Here is a 27,466-nt window from a genome sequence, read left to right as displayed (position 1 = left end):
CCAACATCAAAATTTATATTCTAATACTAGTTTTTCTCCACCTGTAATAAGGGGGGCACATCCCATGATCTTTTGGTTAACTTTTCAACATGGAATTTTCATATTCTAGCTCATCAGCCATGGCTCTACTTAAAATCTTGCTCCACATCTTCAGGTTGCTTCTTCAAGCCTAAGTACTTAGTTCCTTTAGTTATTTCTAGTGTTAATTAACATTTTGTTTTTAGTGAATGTATCCTGCAGCACAACTAGAATAAAAATAACTGGAGATTCCATGTACATCTTGATTTTTAGTTTGTGGCTAATTTTTTATTTTAAACAGATAAAGAACACTTATCTTCTTTCAACACAGAGCTAACTGTTGATTCTCATTAACTCCTGATTAGCTAGCTGGCTATAGATACAGAGCATGTTAATTTCTACAGGCACCTTTCTGAATTCAAGTAAAAGTCTTGGTAGACAAGGATTTCCTACTTAAATGCATTGATATAATATGAATATCGAGTACAAATATTGCTCACCATTCTTGCATTCTTTAAATTATTTTTACTTTGTAAATTTAAGAACCATCATTAAGTCATTAATAACAGATTTTTCATTTAAGGAATATTTTGAACTGTGAAAATACAAATCTAATCAAATCCAATTTTGAACACATATAGACCAAATATTTCAACAAAACTGCAGTTTAATTTCAGAAAATGTGTTAAAATATATTTTTATACATCAATTTCTGACATACACTTAATGTGTTAGTATACACAAAATGATGCTTTCTCTTGAAACTGTATTTATGAAATGTACATTTTAATTTAAATACTCAGTATACACTGCACTTAATCTGCATGTTGCATTTATTAAATACATTAAAATCTGCAATGTAACAAAACGTTTTCTGCATACGAAATTCAAAACACCATTTTAAATGAACAAAAGATGGCTCACTTCATTTTTTTTTTTTTTTTTTTACAACTAGTGTATAGTACACTAGCTCAGCTCCACCATACTACCTGTTCGTTCTTTTTCATTTGACATTGTTCACAGACTAGTACATATTACAATAAGAGTGCTGGATAAAAACATGAGGTACGAAAGTGGTTCAAAGATTATAGGTCATGCAGATCATGCTAGACAGCAAAGAAAATTGTGACCGAGAAAACACTAAATAAAAATACATAAAGAATGTGCATTATAAAAAAAAAAAACCAAAAAAAAAAACAAAAAAAAAAAACCAACAACAACAACAACAAAAAACTCCATTACACAGCTTTGCTTCTTTGGTTACAAAGTAGGTTGAACAATTTCACAGCTTTTTATTCCCACCCGAAAAAAAGTCATACGAAATGTCAAAAAGCAGAGGAATCGTGGCAATTTCTCTATTAGAAAGTAGAAACAAATGAACAAAGTTTTCTTCATCAAAATAGTCCAATTATTTATTATATCACAATAACTGGTGACTACCTGTACAGTTGCACTATGTTCTTCATACTTACACTATACAAAATTTACATTCAAGCTGGGTCTTTACTACTGAAAATAAATACCAAAAGTAAATTGCCATTAGTGTTAGAAATATGCCAGGATTCTTTTGTTCAATTATTGCCTAAACGTTTTATCTGTTAAATGCAATCCTGTCTTTCAATTCCTTTACTGATACTTATAATTATTCAAAAAAATTAAAAAAGTTCTGTGACATTGTTCATGTACATTATGAAAATAGCAGCCCTGTAATAAATAAAACACAAATAAATGAAAACTTACGTAGGCAAATGTTACTGATATTGAAAGAAAAGTGGCTCTTTAGATGAACTGTTATTTATAAAGTGATAGGAAGGCTCAGGGTAAATCCATGGGTAATAGGAAACATGAGAGAGCCACCAAAGCTCTTAGAAGACCCCAGTCATGCCCACCAGGTAAAATGCAAACTTTGCTTTTGCTCTAATACACTCCCATCTATTATTCTCCTTGTGTACTGATGACATAAACCGGACATCAACAGCACTGCATGACATCTCAAAGAGAGGAAAAGCTCTTGCAGAATGATTGTCTAATACTGAAAAGGCCAAACACACAACCGAAGCATGGCTACTTGCTTTCGTATAAAGTGGAAAGAACACCAGTGGCACACAAGGATAGATTGCTTTCAGTTTTTTCCTTAATGAGGCAAGAAAGCTTTATGCTGAGGAGACATTCGGCTGCTGTGGAGGTTGTGTTGGCTGCGGAGGCTGTGCTATCACTGCTTGTTGTTGAGAAGTGCTACCAGGATTGGCCTGTTGGGCTGGGAGTTGGGATAATTGATCGTTGTTTGAAAGAGATTTTAACAGTGCATTTTCTCGTTCAAGTAAAGAGTTTCTTTCAACTAATTCTTTTATTTGTTCCTTTAGAACTTCCACTTCTTCTCTTACTGCATACATCAAATGGCTTTTCACCAGATCCTGTGAAAAACAAAATTAGGAATGTCAAAAAGAGTGAAAGGGAAAGGAGTTGCTATTTGGTTCTAGCCTAGCTGGTGCCTTATAAACACAAGGCAGTTTTAGCTCTCCTGCTCTCGCTTTTAGTATTTTTACTGTTTCTTGTTTAACCCTAATGAAGATGGGATGGGAAAAACTCAGTTCCCAACTAGGGCAGCAAGCCTAGGATTTTCTTTTTCTTTTCTTTTCTTTTTTTGTCTTTTTAGGGCCACACCCTCGGCATAAGATTACCAGGCTAGGGGTCTAATCAGAGCTGTAGCCGCTGGCCTAAACCACAGCCACAGCAACACGGGATCCAAGCTGAGTAGCGACCTACACCACAGCTCACAGCAATGCCAGATCCTTAACCCAGTGAGCGAGGCCAGGGATGAAACCCACATCCTCATGGATGCTAGTTGGGTTCACTAATGGCTGAGCCACGATGGGAACTCCCTGGTATTTTCTAAGTTTGGAGTTAATTTCAAAAAATACTAGCTCTTTAAATTGTACTATAAGCTTAGAATTAAAAAAAAAGTTTAAAACCATATATTTAGATGTCAAATGATGTGAACAAAGGATATTAAACTTTTGCCTGATATTAAACTAGGTATAATACTGCTTTAGGAGGTAAAATGACCTGCAATTTCCAACTTTAAAACCTTAGGATTAAAAAACCAATAATTTCAGACTAATGGCCCTTATTTATAGCCCATCTATGGTTTTAATAACTTGAATCAAAATATTTTACATAATATGAACTGAGTATCTTTAACAAGAAAAGTTCATAGTAATAGCAGAAATCAGAAGCAGAATCAATAGAAACAAGTCTATTCATTAAAACTGAGTAAAACAGTCTCAGTAAATGACTGAAGAACGGAAAAGATTTCTAGCTTAAGTTTTCATTTTAATACTCCTTTGTCTCTAAACTATTTTTGATGCTGAAATTTTTAGGGGATCATAAAGCATGTTGATTGTGTATATCCCCCAAATGGCCCTTATCAATAGTAATGCATGAAATGTGAGATGTTTTCTGGAGGAAACATGCACTCCATTGTATTTCTAGACTAACAATCTCAATGTTCTAGCATTTTCAACTAAAACTTATTATCAAAAAATACACTTGGTCATCCTGGTTTAAAGAAATAAGATATTTGTTTTTTTTTGGAATTGATAAAAGCCAACAATCTTATGAAATGAGAGGACTATACATTTTTACTTACCATTGCTTGTTCTATTTTGTTGTCAATGGCTACACCACCTCCCCCAGATGCACTGGAAAAAATTAGAATATTTTATTAAATTATTCTAGAAAATGTAAGCTCCCTTCCAACTCTTAAAATTAAAAACATTTGTGGTTTACTTAAAACCAGAAATAGTAAAATTTAAAATAGATTATTAGTTTTTTATCACAATTTCATACTCAAGAGCTCTCATTTTAAAAACGAGGATCTCAGAAAATAGATCACTTCTAAAAATCCTTTATAGTTTTAATAGTTCCAATTTTCCCATGACAAATATGCTACTTTAAAATGGAACTCCCTATTCTATTTGAGAATTCTCAATTCAGTGAACTTAAGACACATTTTGAAAGAGCAGTACCCTCTCCACATCTCTCCATTTACCAACTATATGTTCCAATTGCCTTTCATGTGGAAATTCCAGTTGTTACCTACTGCATTAAAATTCAGATGATTTTTCTTCTAAAGATTTTATATTGTAATATCTGTTTTTTTAAATTTTAAAAACTGGAGGGCTTTGGGGCAAACAGTACTTGCAGGGCTGGTTAACAAGGAGCTCAATATTCTGACAGACCTGCATGCTTTGACTGTAGTTTACTAGCTAGCAATAATCACCTACTAAGGTTATGTGGTGTAGACTAATTTTTCCTGGAAATAATTGGAAATAATCTAGTTGGTAAGTACACCCCAAGTTCAAATATCACCTTAGCATTTATATGCTAATGACACAGAAGGTTGAATAATTGTTCCTCTTTGGCAGTCTATATTCTCCCACATGTGTATTGAGGATCTATATCCGCTTCTTGGTGTTTTTAAGAATACTTAATAGGTTTCCTTGGAAAGATAAATCTGATACTTTAATCTACTATATCAATACAAAAAGAGGTCTTTAAGCCATTTTTATACAAAACTTTACTACATACTCTTCATTTAGTATTCAGTGCTAAATTTAGGTGCTAATGACAATCTGAAAACTATTTTGCTTTCAATAATGTGGACCCTCAATGTTATATCAGAATGAGACTCAGAATCCTGTCTGATGTAGTGGTGCCTTTTAAATTCTAATCTAAGATGATCTGGCTTTAACCCTGATTATCCTATCACTACCTGTGTGACTATTAGCAAATCAACTATTTAACTTCCCTGGACCTCAGTTTCCTATCTGTAAAATAAAGGGGTTGGTTTCAATGCCCCAATGGATTTTCCACTTTTAAATCCTCAAAACTCTTAATCAATGCATAGGAAACACTAAACTTGTTTATGTGAGCATTAACCACATTATTTACAACATACTACTACACTTCTCATTGCTATTTCTAAGATGAAAAAGGGCTTCTGGACACTTAATAAGTGGAAAGGATATACAGATCATTAATATACATTTATATATGCTAGTCTTTAAATACTTGTAGAGAGCTGCATAAGGCAAAGTATGGTTTCACGTAATTAATGAACTACAGGACAACTATACAATCTTTAGTGTAAAGTGCAGTTCAGATATCATATGGATAAATTCACCATATATTGGCCATAATTTGGCAAAAAGATAGTGATAGGCATTTAATTAGAATTTGCCTGAGATTCCTATATTATACCTTCTTTATTTTTTATTTCTATGTCAAAAAAAAACTGAAAAAGTTTTAGTCACTTCATAACTCAAAGACATTCAATTCTTTTAATACATCAGTTTTAAACAGAATATATCTTAAATGCTAAAGTTTAACACCAATTTTACACATTAATGAGGAAACAAAACAAAAAAACCCAAGCCCTTAAAAGGGGGTTTATTTCTTCTTCTTTTTTGATAATTAAAATAAAAAATCCAGTTTCCAAACCATTCCCTCAGCTAAGGATAATTAACATCCTATTCTTTGCCGATACAATAACCCCTAGTCCTGACCCAGACCTCTTTTACTGCTACAGAGAAACAGGTTTGCAATGTATGAACGGATTGTGTGAATGGATTATGCTAAAGACATGTGTCCCTTAAAAGGTATTACTATTTCAATTTTGTTAAACATTGTACTTTAACAGAATAAAATCAGTCACAGGTACAATTACTATCACTATAGTGATCTTTGGCTACTTTGAAGGCTGTTATTCAAGAATTCTATAATCTACTGCAGAGGTTCTCAAATTTTAGCATACACCAGAGTCATATGGAGGTCTTGTTAAAACACAGACTGCTGGGCTCCACCTCAGTTTCAGATTCAGTAGATCTAGTGTGGGGCCCTGGAATTTTGTCTAACAAGTTCCCAGGTGATGCTGATTCTGCTGCCTGACAAACCATATTTTTGAGAACCACTGTCTTACAAAGACGAAAGTTATAAGAGTAATAATAATTAAAAAAAAAAACCCTATTCAAAAAATTTCTTAGCTTAGTATACCAAAACTCTTCATGACTTTGACCTCTTCTTCCATGGTCTCCTTTCCTCTCATGCTCCATCTGGCCTACTGTGTTATGGTCTTACATAACTATTTGCAGTCTGTGGAACATATGTCCTCTTAGGTTTCCATGGCTTTGCAGAAACTGCTCCCTCAGCTGGAAATTTTCATAATTCCAATTCATCTGGCTATCTTTTTTACTTGTTCCTTAAGATGCTCAGTGCCATTTCTTCTGCAATGCTTTTTTATCTCCTAAAGTAGAACCAATTATTCTACCCATTCTGTGGTCCACTAATCATCACAAACTTTTTGTAGTGAATAACCAGGAAAACAAATTCTGGCTCCTCCATATACTCGCTGTGTGAATTCCAGGAAATTATCTAACCTTTCTAGATCTCAGTTTGTTTTGGCTAAAATAAGGATTATATACTCTAATTCACAAAACTTCTGTGAGGATTAAGTGAGTTTTAAATAATACTAGCACTGTTAACTCTATTAGTCTGAGCTCCTTGAGGGAGGTGCGTTATCTTCCTCACTTCTGTGAAGAAGTGAAAACAGTTCCTGGCCCACGGGAGCTCAAATGCATACTGAAAGAGTCAATATGATATCAGATTAATATTATTTATTAATAATATAACAATATTAATAATTAATAATAATGACTGGTTCATACTAGGAAGTCATTAAAATTTCCTGATTTTGAATAATCAGTAGTTCTCAATGTGTAGTCCCTGGACCAGGAGCATCAGTATCATATGGGAACTTGTTAGAAATGCAAATATTCCGGTCCACTCAAACTTACTGAATTAGATACTTTTGAGGCAGGATCCAAGAAATCTAATTTAATAACTCCTCCAGGTAATTTGAGAGAAACTGAAGTTTGAGAACCACTGCTTTAAAAAGCCTAATTTTTAATAAAGATACCAATATGGTAGTTTTAAATATAAACAATAAGAGGTGTTCTATTTCAAGAATCCTAAAACATGGTTTAAGGATACTGTTTCAGAGGGTTAACAAGTTTTTTTATTGTGTTCAGAGTCAACACAGTAGTTTGGGCTTTGAGCTCTTTTAAAATGAGAACGATCAGCCAAAGCAGAATGAATTAATTTTCCTTCATTTGCTTTCTTGACCTAATGTTATAGTATTAGGCCTTATTTTCTTTTTTATCATTGCACTCATCGCACTATAACTGGGTGGTTAATCAAATTAAGTTCCTTAAGAGAAGGCTTCCTAAGACTTTCTAACTATTCTGGTAAACTACAGAATGCTCTACAAAGGTAAGGAATAATTTTTAAAAGGAAACTTTCTATAAAATATGGGTCGCTCTTTTAGAATAAAATTGTAGCTGGATTAGGATTTACTAGATGAATAAAAAATTGTGGTTATGGAGGGAGCAAACCGAAATATAGAACTGTGGGAAAAAAAGGATAAGAATGACTAGACTGCTTTTTATATAATGAATTTTCATTTACTGGAATTGTGGCCACCAGATGAAACAAAAGAGCTTTAATTTAGTGTTTAAATAAATTACAATCACATTAATAAGAAAAGTAAAATTTAAAGTATCAACAACATAGCAAGATAGCTTGGATTTCCATGCTGTTCATCTTTTAATTCGTCCCAATTGGCTTCCCACCACAACTTTTCTTCCCAGGCCTGCTTACTCTTATCACAACAGATTACTTGCAACCTCACTGAGAAGACAAGAGACCAGATAGGAACCTCCGCTCCGGCTTCACAAGTTTCTTACATTTTCATCCTTCTTAAAAGGCTAACTGTTTCATCCATGCTCTCAGCTCAGTGACTGTGCAAATCATCCCGTCTTTCCTCTCTAAAAATTAAAACCAGTGAAGGCAAAGTTAGGCTAACTTGATCTCACAGTTAAGAAAAATTCTTTATGAGAAATCAACTTTTTTGTTTATTAATGTGGACAGAGACATCATGGTTACTGTTTAAGATAAAAACAGTGCAAATTTCTTCCCTAGTACATTTTTGACTACTTTGTCTTTCTCTTGCTTTTGCCTTGATAGAAATACTAATCGTCAAAATAACAAGGTAGAGAACCCAAATGACTCACACTTCCTGGCGGGCACACATTACTTTAGTGAGTCCCTACTGCAAGTCTGACCAACACTCTTCATCTCACAGTGGAGGAAACTGAAGCCAAGTAACTTACTCAAAGACACACCTTAGGGACAGGATTGAAACCTAACTTAATTAATGTCAAAATACATGCTTTTCCTATCATAACAGTAAGGCTGTGAAAGGAAGAGAGCAACTATAATGACCTAAAAGAAATACAGAGTTGTGTACATTATGAAAAAGTGCTTTAACTAAGGACCAAATGTTAGTTGTGAAACCATAAGCGTGGACCCAAAGATTAAACTATGTTCATAATATGCCATTTATCTTATCTAGCACATTCCTAGAAGAGGTTCAGCTCTGAAAACAAGGGAGGTAACTTCTTGGAAAAGGCACTTGCTCAGTGATCTTTAGACAGCCAGTATAGTTTACCTATTTGCTAAGGACTAAAATGTTCAGGTTTTTTTTTTTTTTTTTGTCTTTTTGCCATTTCTTGGGCTGCTCCCACGGCATATGGAGGTTCCCAGGCTAGGGGTCCAATCGGAGCTGTAGCCACCGGCCTACACCAGAGCCACAGCAACGCGGGATCCGAGCCGCATCTGCAACCTACACCACAGCTCATGGCAACGCCGGATCGTCAACCCACTGAGCAAGGGCAGGGACCGAACCCGCAACCTCATGGTTCCTAGTCGGATCCGTTAACCACTGCGCCACGATGGGAACTCCTGTTCGGGTTTTTTAGAAACCTGAAGCTGTCTTAAGATTATATGGATCTATATTCAGGATATTATAAGAAATTTTTTCCTTGCTTTCTCAAAAACCCTTCTAATTTTTTTTCTGTTAAGTCACAACATAATTAAAAATCCACTACAGGAATTTCCCAAATTACAAAATAAAATGTTTTGTGATAAGAACTTCTTTGACTGACTTAGGAAATTTCATTTACTTATGGTCAAGCCTCCTTACCCAAACCAGGTAAAACCAATTCTTCATAAACTCACAAGCAGAAGCTATAATCTTTCTTGGAGACCATTCCTCAGTAAATCATTTACAATCTTCATCCCCTTGTCTCCTTGCATTAAGCTCTATAATAACATCATTAGCACTAAAAATGCTTTAATTCTAACCTGGGTAAAATTTTTGCATCTCCTCTAAGAAAAGTGTGTTTTATTTTTCAGAAAGAAGTCATTGAGTTGCTGATTGCAAAAAGAAAAAAACAAAAAAACCCACAAACCTAATGTATCTATAGTTCAGAAAGCCTACCAGCTTAAAAAACAAACAAACAAAACAAACAAAACAAACAAACAAAAAGCCCACTGCCATTCTGCAAGGGGATTAAAAAAAATATTTACAGTTTAACACTTAATTTAAGAGCAAATAATTCTCCTTACAAAAAGGGGCCTAAATAGATAAATTCGTGCAGATAATCTCTGGCCAAATGCAAACATCTGTGGGTTAGAATGAAACTATTAGGCAAAGTTAATAGTAAATTAAGCTAAGAACTCAAAATTTTATGTATCCAAACTATTATTAACCGTAAGTTCTACCAAAAATCATTGTTTAATTTCATGACTTAAAATCTCATAAAAAGGAACGATGGTGATGTGTATTATTAGTAACACAAAATAAGTGATTTTTGTGGATGATAAAAGCTATTATTTATGCTAAACAATTAGGTAAAATGGTTACTCACAAAGCTAAATGCTATTATTTTCTCAAGTAAATAGTCTTACTGTGAAAAAAGCTTTTATCAAGGAACTATTAAAAGTCCAGCTAAATATTTATATAAATACTAATATTTGTGTTTAGCATCTATAAAACTTTGCTCACCAATGAATGCCCTCAGTATATTTTGTATTCATCTAATTAATTTCAGGTCAAACTCCTGACCAGAAAAGAGTATTTAAAAAGAAAAAAGGATACATGCTATGGATTGTACCAGTGTCGATTTTCAGTTTTTGGGTTTTATATTATGTCAGGCAAGATGTTATCATTGGGGGAGAAATGGGTGAAGGGGTCCATGAAAGTCCCTATACTTTTTCTGTTGTTGTTGCGACTTTTTAATCTATAATTATTCAAAATAAAAAAAGATTCATGTACACTATAGGTAATTAATAAATTCAAAGAGTATACACAAAAAAGATACAATAAATACAAAGTCTCTCTCCTATTGCAGACCCCCTTTGTCCAGAATCAATCATATTGTCTCTATTAATGGTCTCAAAAAAATCCATTTAGGAAGAATTTCTTTAATATTTTAGAGTGGGAGAGGCTTTTTAACTATAAGCCTCAAAATACATATAAAAAAAGCTTCTTAAATAACTTCCCTAAAATATAAAGTACTTCTATAAATCTTTAAGACCAGAAGCTCAACAGAAAAATGGGTGGAATTTGCATGGCCATTGACAAGATACGAAAAAATGCCCAACATTTCATTCATAATAAAAATACACGTTAAAACTGTATGATACTATTTCCCTAAACAGACTGGCAAACATTAAAATTTAACATGCTGTTAGTGAGGCTATGGGAAAATGGGCTGTCTCATACAGTGCTGGTACAAGTGGTATAATGGTATAATCCTTAGAGAGCAACTACATTAAATAAATAATGGTAGAGCCATCCATTCAATTTAATACTAGCTATCTATTTCAAAAAAACAAACAAAACAAAGATACTCTTCTGAATCCTTAGATGGAAACAATGTATCTTTTTAAAGATCTTTAAAAAAAAAAAAACAAAACATAAGAAGTTCCCATCCTGGCTCAGTGGTTAACAGAACCCGACTAGTATCCATGAGGGTTCGATCCCTGGCCTCGCTCATTGGATTAAGCATCTGGTGTTGCTGTGAGCTGTGGTATAGGTCACAGACATGGCTTGGATCTGGCATTGCTGTGGCTGTAGTGTAAGCTGGCAGCTACAGCTCTGATTCGGCCCCTAGCCTGGCAAAGTCCATATGCTGTGGGTGTAGCCCTAAAAAGACAAATGACAACATAAATAAATAAATACTAAAATAAAAAAAGGTACAGATGTGTGTACATTATTGGTGTGAGGAGGGAGATAATATATATTGTATTTGCTTGTGTGTGCATAAAGAGACTGGAAGGACACACACAAGACACAGTGATTATCTATTTGGGAAGGCAGACAGGGAACAGGGATAGGAGACCACTTTCACTACACTTTGAAGACTACTTAAAAACACATTACAAAATGAAAATGACTCATGAAGGAGTTATTACCCTGTACAGTGTGAACTCAAGACATGAACAAATGACAGACAGGAAACAAAAAAGGGAGAAAGGAGGAAGGAAGAGGCCCAAGAAGTCCACCTGCTTTTGGAATTATTTCATTCTGAAAGATTAGGTGTTATGTTTAATATACAACACAACAATCATTATAAATATCTGTGATTTGTAAAATTTATTTCCTTGGCATAGGATGAATTAAAATCATTTAAATATATGGTGTAAATAATGTTTATAACTCCTGGTATAGTTATTTCTGTTCAAAGTGATTCTGTCAAGTAAACAGTAAAGTCTCTGATAAATATCTAAGATACAATAGGCTATATAAATTTACACAATGTTACATTAAAAATTAATTCCAAAGAGTTCCTGTCATGGCTCAGCAGTTAACGAATCTGACTAGCATCCATGAGAACTCAGGTTCGATCCCTGGCCTTGCTATAAGCTGTGGTGTAGGTCGCAGATGTGGCTTGGATCCTGCATTGCTGTGGCTGTGGCGTAGGTCAGCAGCTGTAGCTCCGATTCGGTCCCTAGCCTGAGAACCTCCATAGGTCGTGGGTTCGGCCCTAAAAATTAAAAAAAAAAAAAAAAAAAAAAGGCATTCCAAAGAAGGTATAGATAAGATTAACTTTACCTTCTTATTCTAGATCTCTTTACACTTCATAGTTATGGTATTTGGGGAGAATTATTTTAGTATTTGGTAGTAAAATTCTGATATAATTAAGTTTTTCCTTGAAGAGCTACTATAAGCAAACAATTAAAAACTAGTGAAACTAAAATTTGTTTTCTATTAAAACAGGATGGAAGATGTAAAAATTTAGTCTGGAAAAACTAGAGACTGACATAAAAATAAAAAATGCATAATAATTTTACCATTACAATCCAAACATTCCAATAAATTAAGAAACTTTCAAAAACTTCTATTATTTCAAGTTAAATACTTATATATTATAAGAACATGCAATCATATCTACTTAAGATAAATGAGCTTATACACTAGCTAGTTATTTATTAGACTAACATTAAGCAAGGTTTGACACAATGAAAAAGTTATTTCCTTCCCCTGAGTCAGAATGAAAAGAGACTCAGACTGAAAAGATAAGAGGAGGGGTAGGAGGAGGGTGGCATTTCCCCCAGTATTGGAGTGCTTACATTTAAAGCAGGCTCTCTTAAAAGAGATTTTACTGTCTACACACAGCAATAGGTAATTTGATGATAGCCTAATTCATTACTGAGAAGTAAAGGCTATATAACCAAGGAGCTTAAGCCCAAATTAACAACCTGACACTATAGCCCTGGCTACTTTAATTTACTTCCTGGATACTGGGAAATCAGTATATGAAAACTGTCTAGACTAAGATGTACACTGGTACTTGAGAGTGGGAAAAAAAAAAAAAAAAGGACAGGGATTAGAAACAACTTTTGCCAACGGATGTCTAGCTCTGAATACTTGACAAAAACCTAAATAAGGTAATTATACTGAAAAGGAATAAAGTAGATGTAAGTCCATGTGTTTTTTTCTAGATAGTGTAAAACCATTCCTTTAGTCTACTGGGATAGAAGCTAAATAACTTCTAAAAGTTAAACAACTTCTAACAATATCAGAATTTAGTAATGAAAGTGCTATATATATTAATTCAATAAAATAACTTTTTTTTTTTTTTTAAAAAAACAACTGCACCTGTGGCATATGGACGTTGCTGGGCCAGGGGTTGAATCAGAGCTGCCGCTGAGGCCTATGCCACAGGCAAGGCAACACTGGATCCAAGCTGCATCTGTGACCTATGCTGCACCTCGTGACAAGGCTGGGTCCTTAACCCACCCAGCATGGCCAGGGATCAAACCCACATCCTCACAGAGATTAACACTGCATCCTGCTGAGCTTCAACAGGAACTTGGGGCTATGGCTTTCAATACTGATTTTAAGGACTATCTTTCCTAGAAAGTACAAAATTTTAATAGAAGAGAAAAATTCAATAAAATTTCTTAATATGAATGAGGACATTAAAAATACAGAAGCGTTTAAATTATTTCAATTATGTTAGGAAAGGGATAAAGAATAAGAAAAAGCCTTTCAGGGAAAAGACTACATTTAACAGCCATTTTGTAGTTAAGATCAAGTCTCCTTTAAAAGGGTAATAATCTAGCATTCCTTCCTTTTGATTATGAGGAAATAACAGCACTTTCACCACCTAAGGAAATCTTCATTTAAGTGTACAAAAATGAACAAAACTAGAGGAAGAATATGACAAAACAAATGTCAAGGGAAATAAAACAAAAAACATAAAGCTCTTAAGATTTGCATTTCATTTCAGAGACCAACAAGCACTGAATAAATTTTCACCCAGCAGTGGGCCTATTATAAAAACAATCTTTTTATATAGCTAAGTTCATCTAGCACTTCTAAAAGTAACTCAGAATTCTTCAGCAATGCCATAAAAATGGGCCAAAAGGGGGAAAAACCAGAAGCTAGCTTACTAATATAACTCTAATGTTAACCTTTACATTATCCCACCCCCCGCCCCATTTCCTAATACTGGCTCGACTTTTAAATTGGATGTCCTAAACTTAAGACTCTTCATGGTTTACTTTTACTCTCTTTGCTCACACTGTTTCTCACTCTTTAAATACTTTTGTAGAAACTCTACCATTCTTTTATAAATTTCAGCTCAAATACTTTATCTTCTCTAAAGGCTTCTCTAACCCTTCCAGAAATGGTAAGTCATGCCCCACACTGTACTTATGACACTAACCACATAGACTGTGTTTTAACAGTTGCATCTATCTCCTACCAGACAAAGCTCTATGTGCTGTACAAAAATCTACCATGAGGCTGGCAGCCATTTACTAAAGAATGTGGCAGAAACTTGGACTCACAAACCATATACTTGGAATTTGAGTCCTAAATATATCACCTGCTCCGCAGACTCTGGGGCCTCTTTTTCTAGCTGTAACATGAGGTAGCTGTATTGGATCACCTCCAAAGCCACTTCCTACACTTAATGGCAAAACTGATTTTTTCCAAGCATTCCTTGGTATTTAATGAACATGGGTAATACTATTATTTTAACAAAACTCAAAATACTTAATTGGGAAAACACTCCTTAATCTCGGTCCTCATTTAGTTTTAGTATAAAACTAAACTTGCCATATGTTCTTGCTGCCTGCTATTAATATCTAATTCATACATCTAAATAATGCAAGTTCCTTTGGAGGTAACAGGTCATAAATCCTGCCTCTTATTTCCCGAAAAGCCAAATCTCAGTAACAGTTATCTTTTTAGATGACACTTTTGTAAAAACATAATTCCAAACTGTAACCACTGCACATGCCCAATGCTCAACAAAGACTGGTTTGAAGAACACCAAGTTAGAGACAGTGTCCATCAGTGGGAAGACCACTAGATGAGGATTAGCAAGTACACACAGCAGCTTGCCCTCACCTCAGATCTGCTGGGTCTGGAGACAGGTTATTTATTCTCTTTGGGCTTTTTTTTCTTCATCATTTAGTTTTAGAGACTTTTATGAAACTTAGTGTAACCACTCAAATGTGGTATGTGTGTATATTAGTGAGAAGGAAGGACAGTAACATGCAAGATAGGTCTTAATGTGGCTGAGTGGGTTAAGGCTCCAGGGTTGTCAGTTGTCACTGCAGTGGCTTGGGTCACTACTGTGGTGTGGGTTCGAGCCCTGGCCCAGGAACTTCCATAGGTTCCCCCCCCCCCCAAAAAAAAAATTACCTAAGCAAGCAAAGGAGAAGGGCTATCTGGACACTGCAAAATGCTTGTTCATAGGGATTAGCAAAGTAAAATGAAAGTTTTTATAACTGAAGCACAGAGAATCTGTGAGAGATTAGAGAATAATAAATAAAGGGGGTTCACCTCTAACAAAGAAAATGCCAAGGATGACTGCAATTTTAAGCAGAACTAAGGAATTGGGAGATGGTTAGCATGTCATAGGTAAATGATTGTATTTTTTGAGGGGGTAGGGAGAGAGTGGCAGAGAAACCTGGGGATACAAATGGGAAATTTAAGTTACATTTGGGATTGTTGAATTTTAAGGTATCTGGGATATAGAATAAGGTGAAGAAATAAAGAATACTGCTAGAAGTATCTAGAATTTTAAAGTAATCTTTGGTGAGGAGTTTAGATTTCAGTTGTCAATGTGGTAGATTGACACTGTGAGACCAGCTTGGTTGAGAGTGAAAACAAATGGGATCAAACATTGGAGAACACCAGCAGGTGATGACTTATAGAAGATGGGATGGGGAGAAGATTGGAAAAGCTAATTATGTCTTTCAGGGAATGGCCTAACGTTTGCCTCTTCTTTCTCAAGCACTCCATATACTATTTTTTAATTAAGCAGTTATTCTTGAATGAATCTTCTCAATCCCATTTCCACAACAAGGCCTAACCGAATGAGTCAAAATGAGACCATCCTCTTGAACATCAAATGCCAAATACCAGTGAGAGCACATAGATAATTTTTGCTCATCTTATAGCTAATCTTTTCATTTACACTCATTTCTTTAAGGTGCAAAAATGTTTAAAATAGCTTCACAGAAAAAGCATAATTCTATGGATATTTGACAGAGTAAAATTATATCAAGTTAGCCATTAGAGTTTTCTGACTAAAACCTAGCTTTTGTCCCTAGGTTTTTTTTTTGTCCCCCCCCCCCCTTTTTTTTTGCTAACTTACGTCCCTTCCTAATCTGTCCCCAAAGTCCAGGGATAGTAGTAAATGAAAATGGAGGTTATCAAGGAACTGTTTCAAAATATGGATTAAACTCAGAAGAATTAAAAGTATCATGAAGTTTTTAAGGAGATAGTTGCTTCATTATGATTTAGAGTAAAGGGACAGCATCGAGCATGGTCCTTATCATTTAATAAAATGAAGAGAATATCATACCAGGGAAAAAATATGGTCTATTTTACTTTTTTTTTGGCCTTTTTAGGGCTGTATCTGTGCCATATGGAAGTTCCCAGGCTAGGGGTTGAATAGGAGTTGTAGCCACCAGCCTAGGCCACATCCACAGCCACAGCAATGCCAGATCTAAGCCACGTCTATGATCTACACCACAGCTCACAGCAACGCAGGATTCTTTAACCCAATGAGCAAGGCCAGGGATCAAACCTGTGTCCTCATGGATACCGGTCAGGTTTGTTACCACTGCGCCACAATGGGAACTCCCTGGTCTATTTTACTTTTAATGAATTAATTAAAAGTAAATATTTTGCATTTGGGATGTTTTAAAAATTTAGGTTTCGGTTTGAGCAAAGAATCAAACTTCTCATCTTCAACAAATATAAGGAAAGTACATGTCCTGAAGGATTAAAGTTGTCTAGCTTATCATTTTACTACTACTTGGCTTAACTTTCTTTTGCTTTCTAATTCATTCTGGGGGTAAGACGCTTACCTCTCTTAGCAGCTGCCTAAGCAAAAAATGAGGCAAATTATTCTCAAAGAATAATAAGGTGGTTTAAGAACAGGCCTTAGGATTAGACAAGGTGTTTTTAAAAATCTCAACTCCACTATTTACTAACGAGGTGATCCAACCAAGTTAGCATAATGAAACCAGTTTCTTCATCTATAGGTCATGGTTAAACCTAACTTAAAGGGTTACTGTGAGGATTATATGAGACTTTTCACAGTAGAAGACACTTAAAAAAAAAACAGAACTTTTGTTCCTTCTACTGTTTAGATCAATTTGGATTCTGATGTTGTAAAAGGTCTACTATCCCAGTGTACCCTGGATTACATATAATCCAGTGAGGTACAAATAAAAATTAATTATAATTAGTACTAAGACACAGCCTTTGTATTTATTATGTCTTACCTAAAGAATGAAATAATCCTAATTATGCTTTAAATTTACTTGATTTCTTTATATTCAATCAAATGTTAAAGATTCAAGGTGATCACGAAATAGATGGTGAAGAATAAAAATATATGCTAATAAAAATTGTGTGACTTGAGATTTAAACTTACAATAATATTTAGTAGCATAGCATTCCTGTGGATTGAGCAATTGTCAAGTTCTTATTGATCCTTTACAGGATCACCAAGTTTCACTGTTTAGAGTGAAAATAATCTTAGCTTACTGTAGGAAATTGGATTTTTCCAAAGGCCACTGAGGTATAACTGAATTAGTTTCATTTAAAATAAAAATTTCTAAAAAACTGTTTAACTAAAAATATTTCATGCCTTTCTTCAGTGTTATATGACATTTCAACAATAAATATTATTAAAAATAACTCAAAAGAGTGGATAAAGTGCTGTTTTGCTTCTAAACCACATTTACTCTAGTTGAGAATCACTACTTTAAAATTACCTAACTCAAAAAGGGATTCAGATATAGGAAAATAAAGAGAAATATAAAGCAGTAGTACTATAAAATCTAAAGGATTGTAGAGTTTTTTTTCACTCAAGCATAACTATGCTTAAATATGCACGTTTTCAGTGACAAAACATTAACAGGTAACAACCTTTTCTCATTTCAATATAGATAGATCCATGTCCTTGAAATATTCCAGGCAATACAATTCTATAATACAAATATGGTTAATGACAGACATCAATTTATGTAAAAGTTTTAATGATGACTTCTAGACTTGTATCACGACTTGAAGCCTATTAAATCAATTTAGTTTCTAACAATACAAATGAAATAAAGGGAGTTCCTGTTGTGGCTCAGTGGAAATGAATCTGACTAGTATTCATGAGGACTCAAGTTTGATCTCTGGCCATCCTCAGGTTAAGGATCCATCCAGCATTGCCATGAGCTGTGGTGTATGCAGGTCGCGGACTCAGCTTGGATCTGGTGTTGCTGTGGCTGTGGTGTAGGCCAGTGGCTACAGCTCCAATTCAACCCTTAGCCTGGGAACCTCCATATGCTGAGGGTGTGGCCTTAAAAAGACAACAACAACAAAAAGGAATGAAATGAAATGAGATGCTTCACCAACGTAATTTCTGCTCTATTCCTTTCTTGCCAATAGGCTCCACACCTCTGACTCTTTCATAAGTAATTTTTGTTGTCTTCACTAAATGTTCTTCTCCTTTCATTGAAACATTAAAGGCAGTAACTGTGTCCATCTCAAGGGTCTACTTATTACAACACTCTGCATGTAACTTATATTGAACATTTAATTTGGAGAAAAAGATGGAATAAAGCATATCTAATTATCCTTTTAAGTTCAACATGAACTTATGTCAAATTGAGCTTACTGCACCTGGAAAAAGAATTAAGAAATTAACCAGCTACTTAAAATATTAGAAACTCATTAACAGTGTCACTGGAACACAGAGAAAATGGGAAGACTTCCCCAGAATTTTTTTTTCTCCCTGACAAAGTCATCTTAAATAAAACACCATTAAGCCCTTTTGTGATACTCCTGGCTGCTACTCACTGAAGAGGAAGAAAAGTTTAATAGTTTCTATATAATATGGGCAACTGAAGTAAGAAGAGAAACTGAGGAATAGAGAGGTCAAAGCTCTATGGATTTTCAGATTACCTGTAACAAAATCATGCCAGCAAAACTTAGCTGTTCCATGTATAGATCATGGTGATGACAAAGTGGAAAATAAAGTGGACTTGAAAAACTCAACGATCTTTTGGATAAAAATCTTGACAAGTATCTGTTTATATTAGAATCATGGATTTAGGGGAAATCTTTCTGTAAATTGAGTGAGGGTTTAATTGTATGTATAATTATACCTCATAAATATCCATCTGGGTTCTCTCAATTCCCCAACATCATTCTCTAGAGACAATGAGAACTGAATCTAAAGGGAAGAAGTAAAAGAAACCAAAAGTATCCTGAAGGTGGAAAGAGGAGGCCAAAGGCTGGCTGGTTTGGTCAGGTCAGAAAAAGAAGACAACAAAACTATCACGCCTTTAAGCATGTGTCACGAACAAGTTAAAAAGATCTAAGTAAACTAAGATCCAGGAGTCTAAGAATATTCAGATGTACTTCACTCTTTTTACACTGGTGGATCAAAGCACATGTAAAGGAGTCCCATTAACCCCTTACAACATTGCTAGAATCAGTAATTACAAAGAGGAAAAAAAATCCTTGAGCTCTAAGATGTTACGCAATATCCACTTATTCATTTTGTTTGAATTAAGCCCAATGACTTATGGCATGAACTGAAACCCATATTCTTGACAAGCAGCTATGAAAACTAATAGAACAAGAGAATGTTCTCATTTCCCAGAGAATTTGTAGTGCAGCTTATATTTTTAGATGATCTTAATCTCTTTACCAAATCTTTAAGTGACGGCAAGGTATTTTTCTGTTTTATATTTTAGGTTCTCTGCCACACAGGAAGGGTTCATAAAGGTTTAAATATGAAAGAGAAAAAGACCAGGATGTTAAGATAAATATCACCGGAGGTGTTCAAAGGCTAGATGACAACTTGGAAGGTATGTTGCAGACATAAGTATGAGACAAGTGCTTAGAATGACCACTAAATTCCCTCCAACTCAGATTTATAATTCTAGACTCAGAAGATAAACTTAGAGGTGGTATCAAATAAAAGGGCTTTGACTCTGGAGTCATACCCAACTCCAACACCTTTATGATACGACTTCACACAAGTTATTAGCCTCTCCAAAAGATAATAATAAGACCAGATGATGGGAATCCATGAGATAATGCATTGGTAAACACTTAATACATTAACTACATAATTTGCATTAGTAAGGTAAAGTGGACAAAATTTAAATGTCATGAAATTCGGAATACTGACTTAAGAGGTGACCTATTTTTTATATCTGACTTTTGCTTTTAACTGTATATATTTTTTTTTTTTTGTCCTTTGTAGGGGTCTAATCAGAGCTGTTGCTGCCAGCCTATGCGAGAGCCACAGCAATGTAGGATCCCAAGCCGCGTCTGCGACCTACACTACAGCTCAGGGCAACACTGGACCATAACCCATTGAGTGAGGCCAGGGATCCAACCCACAACCTCATGGTTCATAGCTGGATTTGTTAACCACTGAGCCATGACGGGAACTCTTGCATATGATAATTTTTAACACTCTTTCCAGATATTAGATTTTGTGATGCTATATTACAGAGCGATTTCAATGTAGTGAAACATTTATCAGATGCTGATTAAGGGGATACATTATAAAATAAACATAATCCCAGATACAGTTTAGTGCAGGAGATAGACAAGTTAGAGGTGTGACAAATATTAAGACTGGGCATGATTATAGAGGGTGTTTTGAGAGCACATAATCAAGATCAAAGGTCAGCGGAAAAAAAAAAAAGTTAAGAAAGTGCCACAGTTAGGTGGGGAAGAAAATCATACACACAAAAAAAATTTTCCAAATAAAAAGAGCAGTAGGTACAGTTAGCCATGTTAGAAAACTCAAATAATGAAGACCGGTTAGAAGGTTGTTACAATTCCAATTAAGAAAGGATCGGGAATTCCCTGCTAGCCTAGCAGTTAAAAGAACTGGCATGTCACTGTTGTGGTGCAAGTTTGATCCATGGCCCAGAAACTTCTGCAAGCCTTGAACTTGACCAAAACAAACAAAAATGCTTATCAGAGAAAGAGAGAAAGGAAGGAAGGAAGGATGGATTACGCTCTGATTAGAGATGAGAGAGGTTAACAGACTGAAGAAATACTCAGAAGGTAGACATGGCAGTATTTTGTCATTAATTGGTTATGAGAGGTCAGATTAATTGATTATAAAAGATTAGGGAAGTGTGAATGTAAGGACAGATACTCAGGTAATGAGTTTGAGTGCCAAGTGCATATACGTGGCTTCTTACAGCATGTAGATGACATCCAAAGCCATCTATATGCTCTTAGGATTAATGAAGAATGTAAGAAATAGGTCTGGACACCATCACGAGGACATGAGTAATACTTAAAAGGATAAAAAGAAAAGTCTCCAGAGATGACTGAGAAGAAACAACCAGAGAGTTAAGAAGAAAAACTGGAAAGGATGGTATCACGGATGTCAAAACATCAGTCTGAAATTCAAAATCTATGAAATATCAGTATTAGCTTTCTACAAATGAATATTTGGAATACTACAAACTATTTAAAAAGTTTGCAACTATGAATATCCATGCATCTGTACTATCTAGAAGGGAATACGCAAATACTGAGACAGTAATTGTGTTAAAAACATGGGCTAGGTGGAAGTATTCTTATTCTGTTTCGCAATTTTCATAGTTGAATTCTGAAAGGGTAAGTATATTACTACTAAAAAAGCTAGGGTACAGATATATTATCTGAAAGAAGACTTGTAGGATAGAATTCTCATATTCTGATGACTTATCATGTTGTTTGCATATTTTCAATCAAGTTTATAATTTGATCTGCAGACTATTTCAATTTAACCAAAGGAAAAAAAACTTATAGTTTTACTTGTTTTTATTTTAAGCAGTACTACTATTATAGATTTAATTTTAAGCCATATTTAGACATAGGATCTTTATTATAAACATTCAAAAATAGAGAAAAGGTTTCATCTGAGAATAAAATTAAACCAATAAAAAGGATTTACACAAAGTAGGTGCTCAATTAAAAAAAAAATCAATTTTTTCCCAAAAAAACAAATTTTGCTGCATAGCCATAAAGAGGTTTCTGAGTAGAATTATTCACAACTAAGGGCAAGTGTGATATAGCTTAGTAGGGGGTATTACATGTGATTCATCTCCCTATTCCAAGAAACATTTGCAGCTCAAAGCAGCTTTTTTTTTGGGGGGGGAAGGTCTTTTTAGGGCTGCATTGGAGGCATATGGAAGTTCCCAGGCTAGAGGTTGAATTGGAGCTGCAGCTGACAGCCTATACCACAGCCTACACACACACAGCAACGTGGGATCCGAGCTGCATCTATGACCTGCACCACAGCTCATGGCAATGCCAGATCCTTAACCCACTGAGAGAGGCCAGGGATTGAACCTGCGTCCTCATGGATGCTAGTCGGGTTTGTTACTGCTAATCCATGACGGGAACTCCTCAAAGCAGCTTTTTAACTTGCTTCCAATGTTTGCTATTTATAAATCCTAAATTTTAAAGGGTGGATTCCTTAATAGTTAAGCTTAGTACAGTAGTACTCAAGTAAGTACTAAAACTTTTCTAACACATACACATTTGCTTATAATCATAAGCATTAAATTCAAATGGAGGTTATTTCACAATGCAGTAAATAATTTCAGATAATAAGCAACTTATCAAATTTATTTTTTGGCAAGTGCTTTAAAAATGGTTTTATAGTAAGGATGACCCATTGCTACTTAAGTTCAAAGGAAATCAAACTTATGTATTCACATCTTCATATGATATGAAATTCTCCCTTATCTTATCTTTCAAGTTTTCCAGGAGTACTCTATATACCTGCATACCAACTGAGAGCCCAGGTTCCAAGGAGAAAGCTAGATTTGAATCCTAGTTCCACCACTTAATGGTTTTGTGACCTGAGAAAGTTACTTACTTTCTCTAAGTTTTCGATTTCCTTCTATGTAAACTGAGGCTATTGATAATATCGGTACAATATGACAGCTGTGAAAATTAAGTGAAATAACATTTACTTAGCAGTTTCTGACACAGAGTAACCACTAAGTAGCAACCCTCCCCCCAAAAAAACCCCAAAAAACAAAGAGAATTACTCTGTGGAGAAATCCAATCAACACTTGAGCACAGAGACCAATAGGATGTAATTTCTACACTAAAAGTGCTTAGGCTCTGATTTGTTCCTTCAGTCTAAGCATCACTTACAATAAACTAGCCTTGGATAAATACCAAGAGTTATGGATTAGTGTATTCATTAAAAATGTCTTTTATAAGTCATATACTTGGGTGTCTAATAAGGTCTGTTTCTTAGACAATGTTATAGCAATGTTACTCAACTGTTTTTTAAATGCTCTGAGACTTTCTTATGATAACACACATAAAGTTCTATCCAAAATTCCATCGGCTTCATGATTCCCTGAAGCCTACCCACTGATTACTAAATGTGGATATCCTATACTAAAGAAATTATAAATTTTCCTAATTATCAAAGTTATATGGATTTATTATAGGAAATTTTAAAAAATGAAAAATATACATAGAATAAGGGACAACTGTTATTAGTTTGTTGTATTTCTTTTCAGGTTATCAGTTATCATTGATTGCTATCACTGGTTAAGAAAGTTAAGTTCATGTACAGAATATGATCAGTGGAATAGTATTATCAGAAACATTTTAGAATATTATTCAAAAGATAGAATGTGTGTGTGCGTGTGTAGGAGAATAACACATCTCTGGTTAAGAATCAAGTCAGAAACAGTTATTGTAGCCTACTTAGATGATAACTTCAAATATCTGTGATAGGCTTGCAGGTTATGTGCACCATATTTTAATGAAAATATTAATTCTACAACTGTATAACCTTGGACACATAACTTAACCTAGATTTTAAAATTCATATGCAAACTATGACCATCAGATTGAAGATTAAGATATCTTAATCTAAACTGTATTATTCTAAGAGTCCCCTACAAAATACAGCTGTGTAAAACAAAGCAAAGTAAGAAGGCACACAAAACAAGTTAAAAATTTTTGCTTTCTAAGCAGAATATAATTTTGAAAGGAAATTATTTTTAGGGCATACAAAAATGTATACTGATGTCTAAGACATCATTTTCATTTGATACTGTCATCTTAGGTGTCTTCAAGGTAAGAACTGAGAAAATTTCTTTGGCTTTTATTTTTACAGACATTAGGAAAAATGCCTTTTATTGAGAAAAATAAAATCCCTCAATTATATTTTATGGAGAAAATGGATGTAAATTTTTTTAAAATAAAAGATTAATTTTATCAAATATCTCTTGGGATATTAACTAGAAAGTATATGGGGCTCTTAACTATGTTGTAAGCATCTACAGTGGATGCAACAGCAATATTTAAATAACCTTACTATAATATAGGATGTCACTTTATTTTTTAAACTGATTATTTATTAAACACCACTGCAAAGATAGGGCCTTTGGCCTCATGAGACTTTGAAAGGATTACATACTCCAAGTATTTAAAATTCCAAGTTTTAACTTATATTTAATACTACACTCTTTAAATTATACAATGTGCTCATTTTGTTCATAAATATTCATCTCAATACAATAACATCAGGTATAATACATAAAATCTAATCCATTAAGTCTTACCAATTTATGACCTGATGAGACACTCTTGTGGACAACATTCAGTCCTTAGAAGCTAGAATAACCCTCCAACCATGTGAGGGCATCACAACTTTTAAACTCTCGGCTTTCGATCATTATTATGTCACATTCCTCCTCCGATGCTGAATTCTAAAAAAAATTCTAGCAAAGAGTTTAAGTAAATAAGTGTTTTAATCAAAGAGCCTTTAAAAATCTTTTATAGCAAAGTTTTATGTTTTACCATGATTACACAACTGATATTTTGTACTTAATTTTTTTTTTTAAATGTAGAATAACTTCAAATTTGATCTGGATACTTCAAACTTTAAATAACATGGACTTTCAGGCCATCAGGAATACTTGTTAGTAGAGTCAAGTAGAAATGGAACCAATTAAAGGCTTACGATCATGATCCAGAAGTTATGATTTAACATCATAACTTGGCAAAGACAGCTTTGCAATCCTGTAGAATGGCACTTGAGTTCTATTGTTTGGGCCATATCCATGAGCTTCTAAACTTATACAGCACAGGTGGCTGAAGCAATGATAATCTATGTCGATTGTTTAAATGCTCAAGGAAGCATTCAAGTTTTATACCTAACTGCTAATCTATCTCTATGTCACCCCCAATTTTAAAATCAGACAACATGACGGAAAGAACAAACTTTTATTTTGAGTTTTACATAATAAATATAACAATGTATCCTATTCAGAGTAATCCTACTGCTCAACTGTGTATGGGCATGGAAGAAAACTGGGGGTAGGAAGATTTAATAATGGTAAAAATTACTTCATTAAGAATATAGTATTAAATTTATTAAATTTTTATAAAAAAGCTTTCAATTAGGCACCTATTTTAATCACTGAAAGGTATTATTAACAATTTGTTTGATAAGAATGCTTATTTATAATTTTAGTTGCCAGTAATCCACAGAAAAGGCGACCCACATATTTATGGGCATATTTTTGCCTATATTAACCCCCTAAATAAAATGGCAAGGGGGAAGGGGAAAGAAGGAAGCTCTTATTGAGAAAGATCAATATGTGCAAAGCTATAGGAAACTCAAAGACAGCATTGTAAAGGAAATTCTGCAGCTATCTCCAGAGATATTTGACCCAAATATAGGGGGTTGGAGTTACACTGTTACAGATTTTAACTTTTAATGAAAATCTTCTATTAAATACACATGGTCACTTAAAAGTTTTCCATACAATCTGAAGAACTATAAGAATTTTTCCAATTCACAAATATATTCTTTCCAAATGTAATCTCGCAACACATTTGACTTTAATAAATTATACAACTTTACTGTCTGTTGTCAAAGCACAGCCTTATAATGTAATCACCTGGTGAAGGCAAAAATCCATACTTATTAGGATATAAAGTTGTGGTCATTCCATCAACATATTACCACAGTGTTTTTAGAAAGCTTTTATGCAATTCTAGTCTCCTATCAACCAAAATACCGCTGTAATTTTTTAAAAAGTTACTTTAATGATTTATTCTTTTGAGGGACAAATCCCATGAAAAGATACAATACCCAGCCATATTTAGCAAAGTAAATGCTTCCTGAAATATATGTATCTATAATGCTGGTAACTTGCTTGTATGTAGGGTTTGATGAACTGTTCATCTAAAGGGCAGACTACTTGGTTCTTTGTTAAAGGGCCTGCTGACAAGAAGTACTGTTATGATAAATGCCAGGAAAAAAAAACCTTTGGAAGATAGAATTAAACCAGCCATATAAAGGAAATTTAGTTACTTTACTGTGAAGCTTAAGAAAACAAAAAACTTAAGGGTGTGTGTACCATACAAATGTATGGGAAATTTAAGACTTAAGAGCTGTATATGTTAAAATGTGTTGACATATATGTATATATACACACACAAAACTTCTGTATCAAATTTTTCCCAAGCATGCATTTTTAAAATTAGTTGCTACCAAGTACAAGGCTCACATTTGAAGTTTCAATCACTAAATTCCAACACGTAGTAAATCCTTATTAAAAATCCGAAATAAAATTGACTAACTTAGGTGCTTGTGGATGAATAGAGTTAAGATTAAATAGGTACCCTTTAATATATCATCATGTTGAATCTCTGGCAAGAAGGCTATCAAAAACAAATCTTGACCATTTCATTCTTCAATTTTTGAAGAGAAAAATCCCATTTAACTGAGAATGTGCTATTAAATTACAGCTATAGTATAGTTTAGCAAGAACGAAGCTTAAGTTTCCCATTGCTTAGCTAATTTTATGGCAAACTTATATTAACAGAACAAAATAGTGAGCATAGAAGCAAAGAGGTAGCCGATTTGCAATTTCCAAGTCATTATTTGAAAAATGACATGTGAAATCAGACAAACCTACAAGAGTTCCTAAAGGAACTTGCTATTTGAATGAATACACTTAGTTTTTTTTTTTTTTGGTACAAAATTTCACTTTCAAAATGTAAACCACATTTCTTTAAAAAGTTCACTAGTTGTTTTATCCTAGATAGTGTATAAACCAATGATTGCTTCTCTAACGGTCAGAAATGCTTATTTATTTCATGGAGAAAAGAGGAAAATGGAGCAACCCTGCATAAACCCCTGATAAATTACATAGAGTTTTTCCATATATACTGGAAAAATGAGGCTAGAAATATCAAAGAAAATGTATGAAAAAAATTAGTCCGAATGTACCTACATAGAATAAGAACACTGAAAAGATAGTCTTCCAAGAAATTCACATATAAAAAGACATAACACAATTACAGGAAGCCACATATCTGTGGTTGAGCCAAGATATAAGACAGTTATGTTAAACATGAAAAAAAGTGTTTAGCACATTATATCAAATGCACCTATTGGTGGAAGATACGCAAAACAGGTAGCTTAAAGAATTTCACTGAAATAACTTT

General features: G+C 34.1%; 1 protein-coding gene across 6 annotated transcripts in view; it reads right to left on the bottom strand.

The window, feature by feature from the left end:
- Positions 1-523: 523 nt before the first annotated feature.
- The window catches only part of TSC22D2 (TSC22 domain family member 2), a 51,341-nt gene continuing 24,398 nt past the window's right edge, over positions 524-27,466 (bottom strand). For 2 of the 6 annotated variants that reach the window (XR_001305966.3, XR_001305990.3), the window contains 3 exons: positions 7,821-7,901; positions 3,668-3,719; positions 2,364-2,432 (listed from right to left, as the gene is read on the bottom strand). Coding sequence is in view for 2 of the 6 variants with exons in the window: in XM_001925630.8 (XP_001925665.5) it covers positions 2,172-2,432; positions 3,668-3,719 (313 nt within the window). In the remaining 4 variants the exon portion in view is untranslated. Of the gene's footprint in view, positions 2,433-3,597; positions 3,720-7,820; positions 7,902-24,567; positions 24,727-27,466 lie in introns of those variants that run through there. The other 4 variants (XM_001925630.8, XM_005652407.4, XR_014824175.1 and 1 more) reach the window with 3 other exon arrangements.

Source organism: Sus scrofa, chromosome 13, assembly GCF_054392235.1.
Source record: "Sus scrofa isolate SSC_HxYL_T2T_F1_AM1 chromosome 13, Sscrofa_HxYL_maternal_Yorkshire_Landrace_v2.0, whole genome shotgun sequence".
NCBI classification, from domain to species: Eukaryota; Metazoa; Chordata; class Mammalia; order Artiodactyla; family Suidae; genus Sus; species Sus scrofa.
Note: the sequence above shows the minus strand (reverse complement) of the source record. Positions and strands in the feature narration are given on the sequence as shown.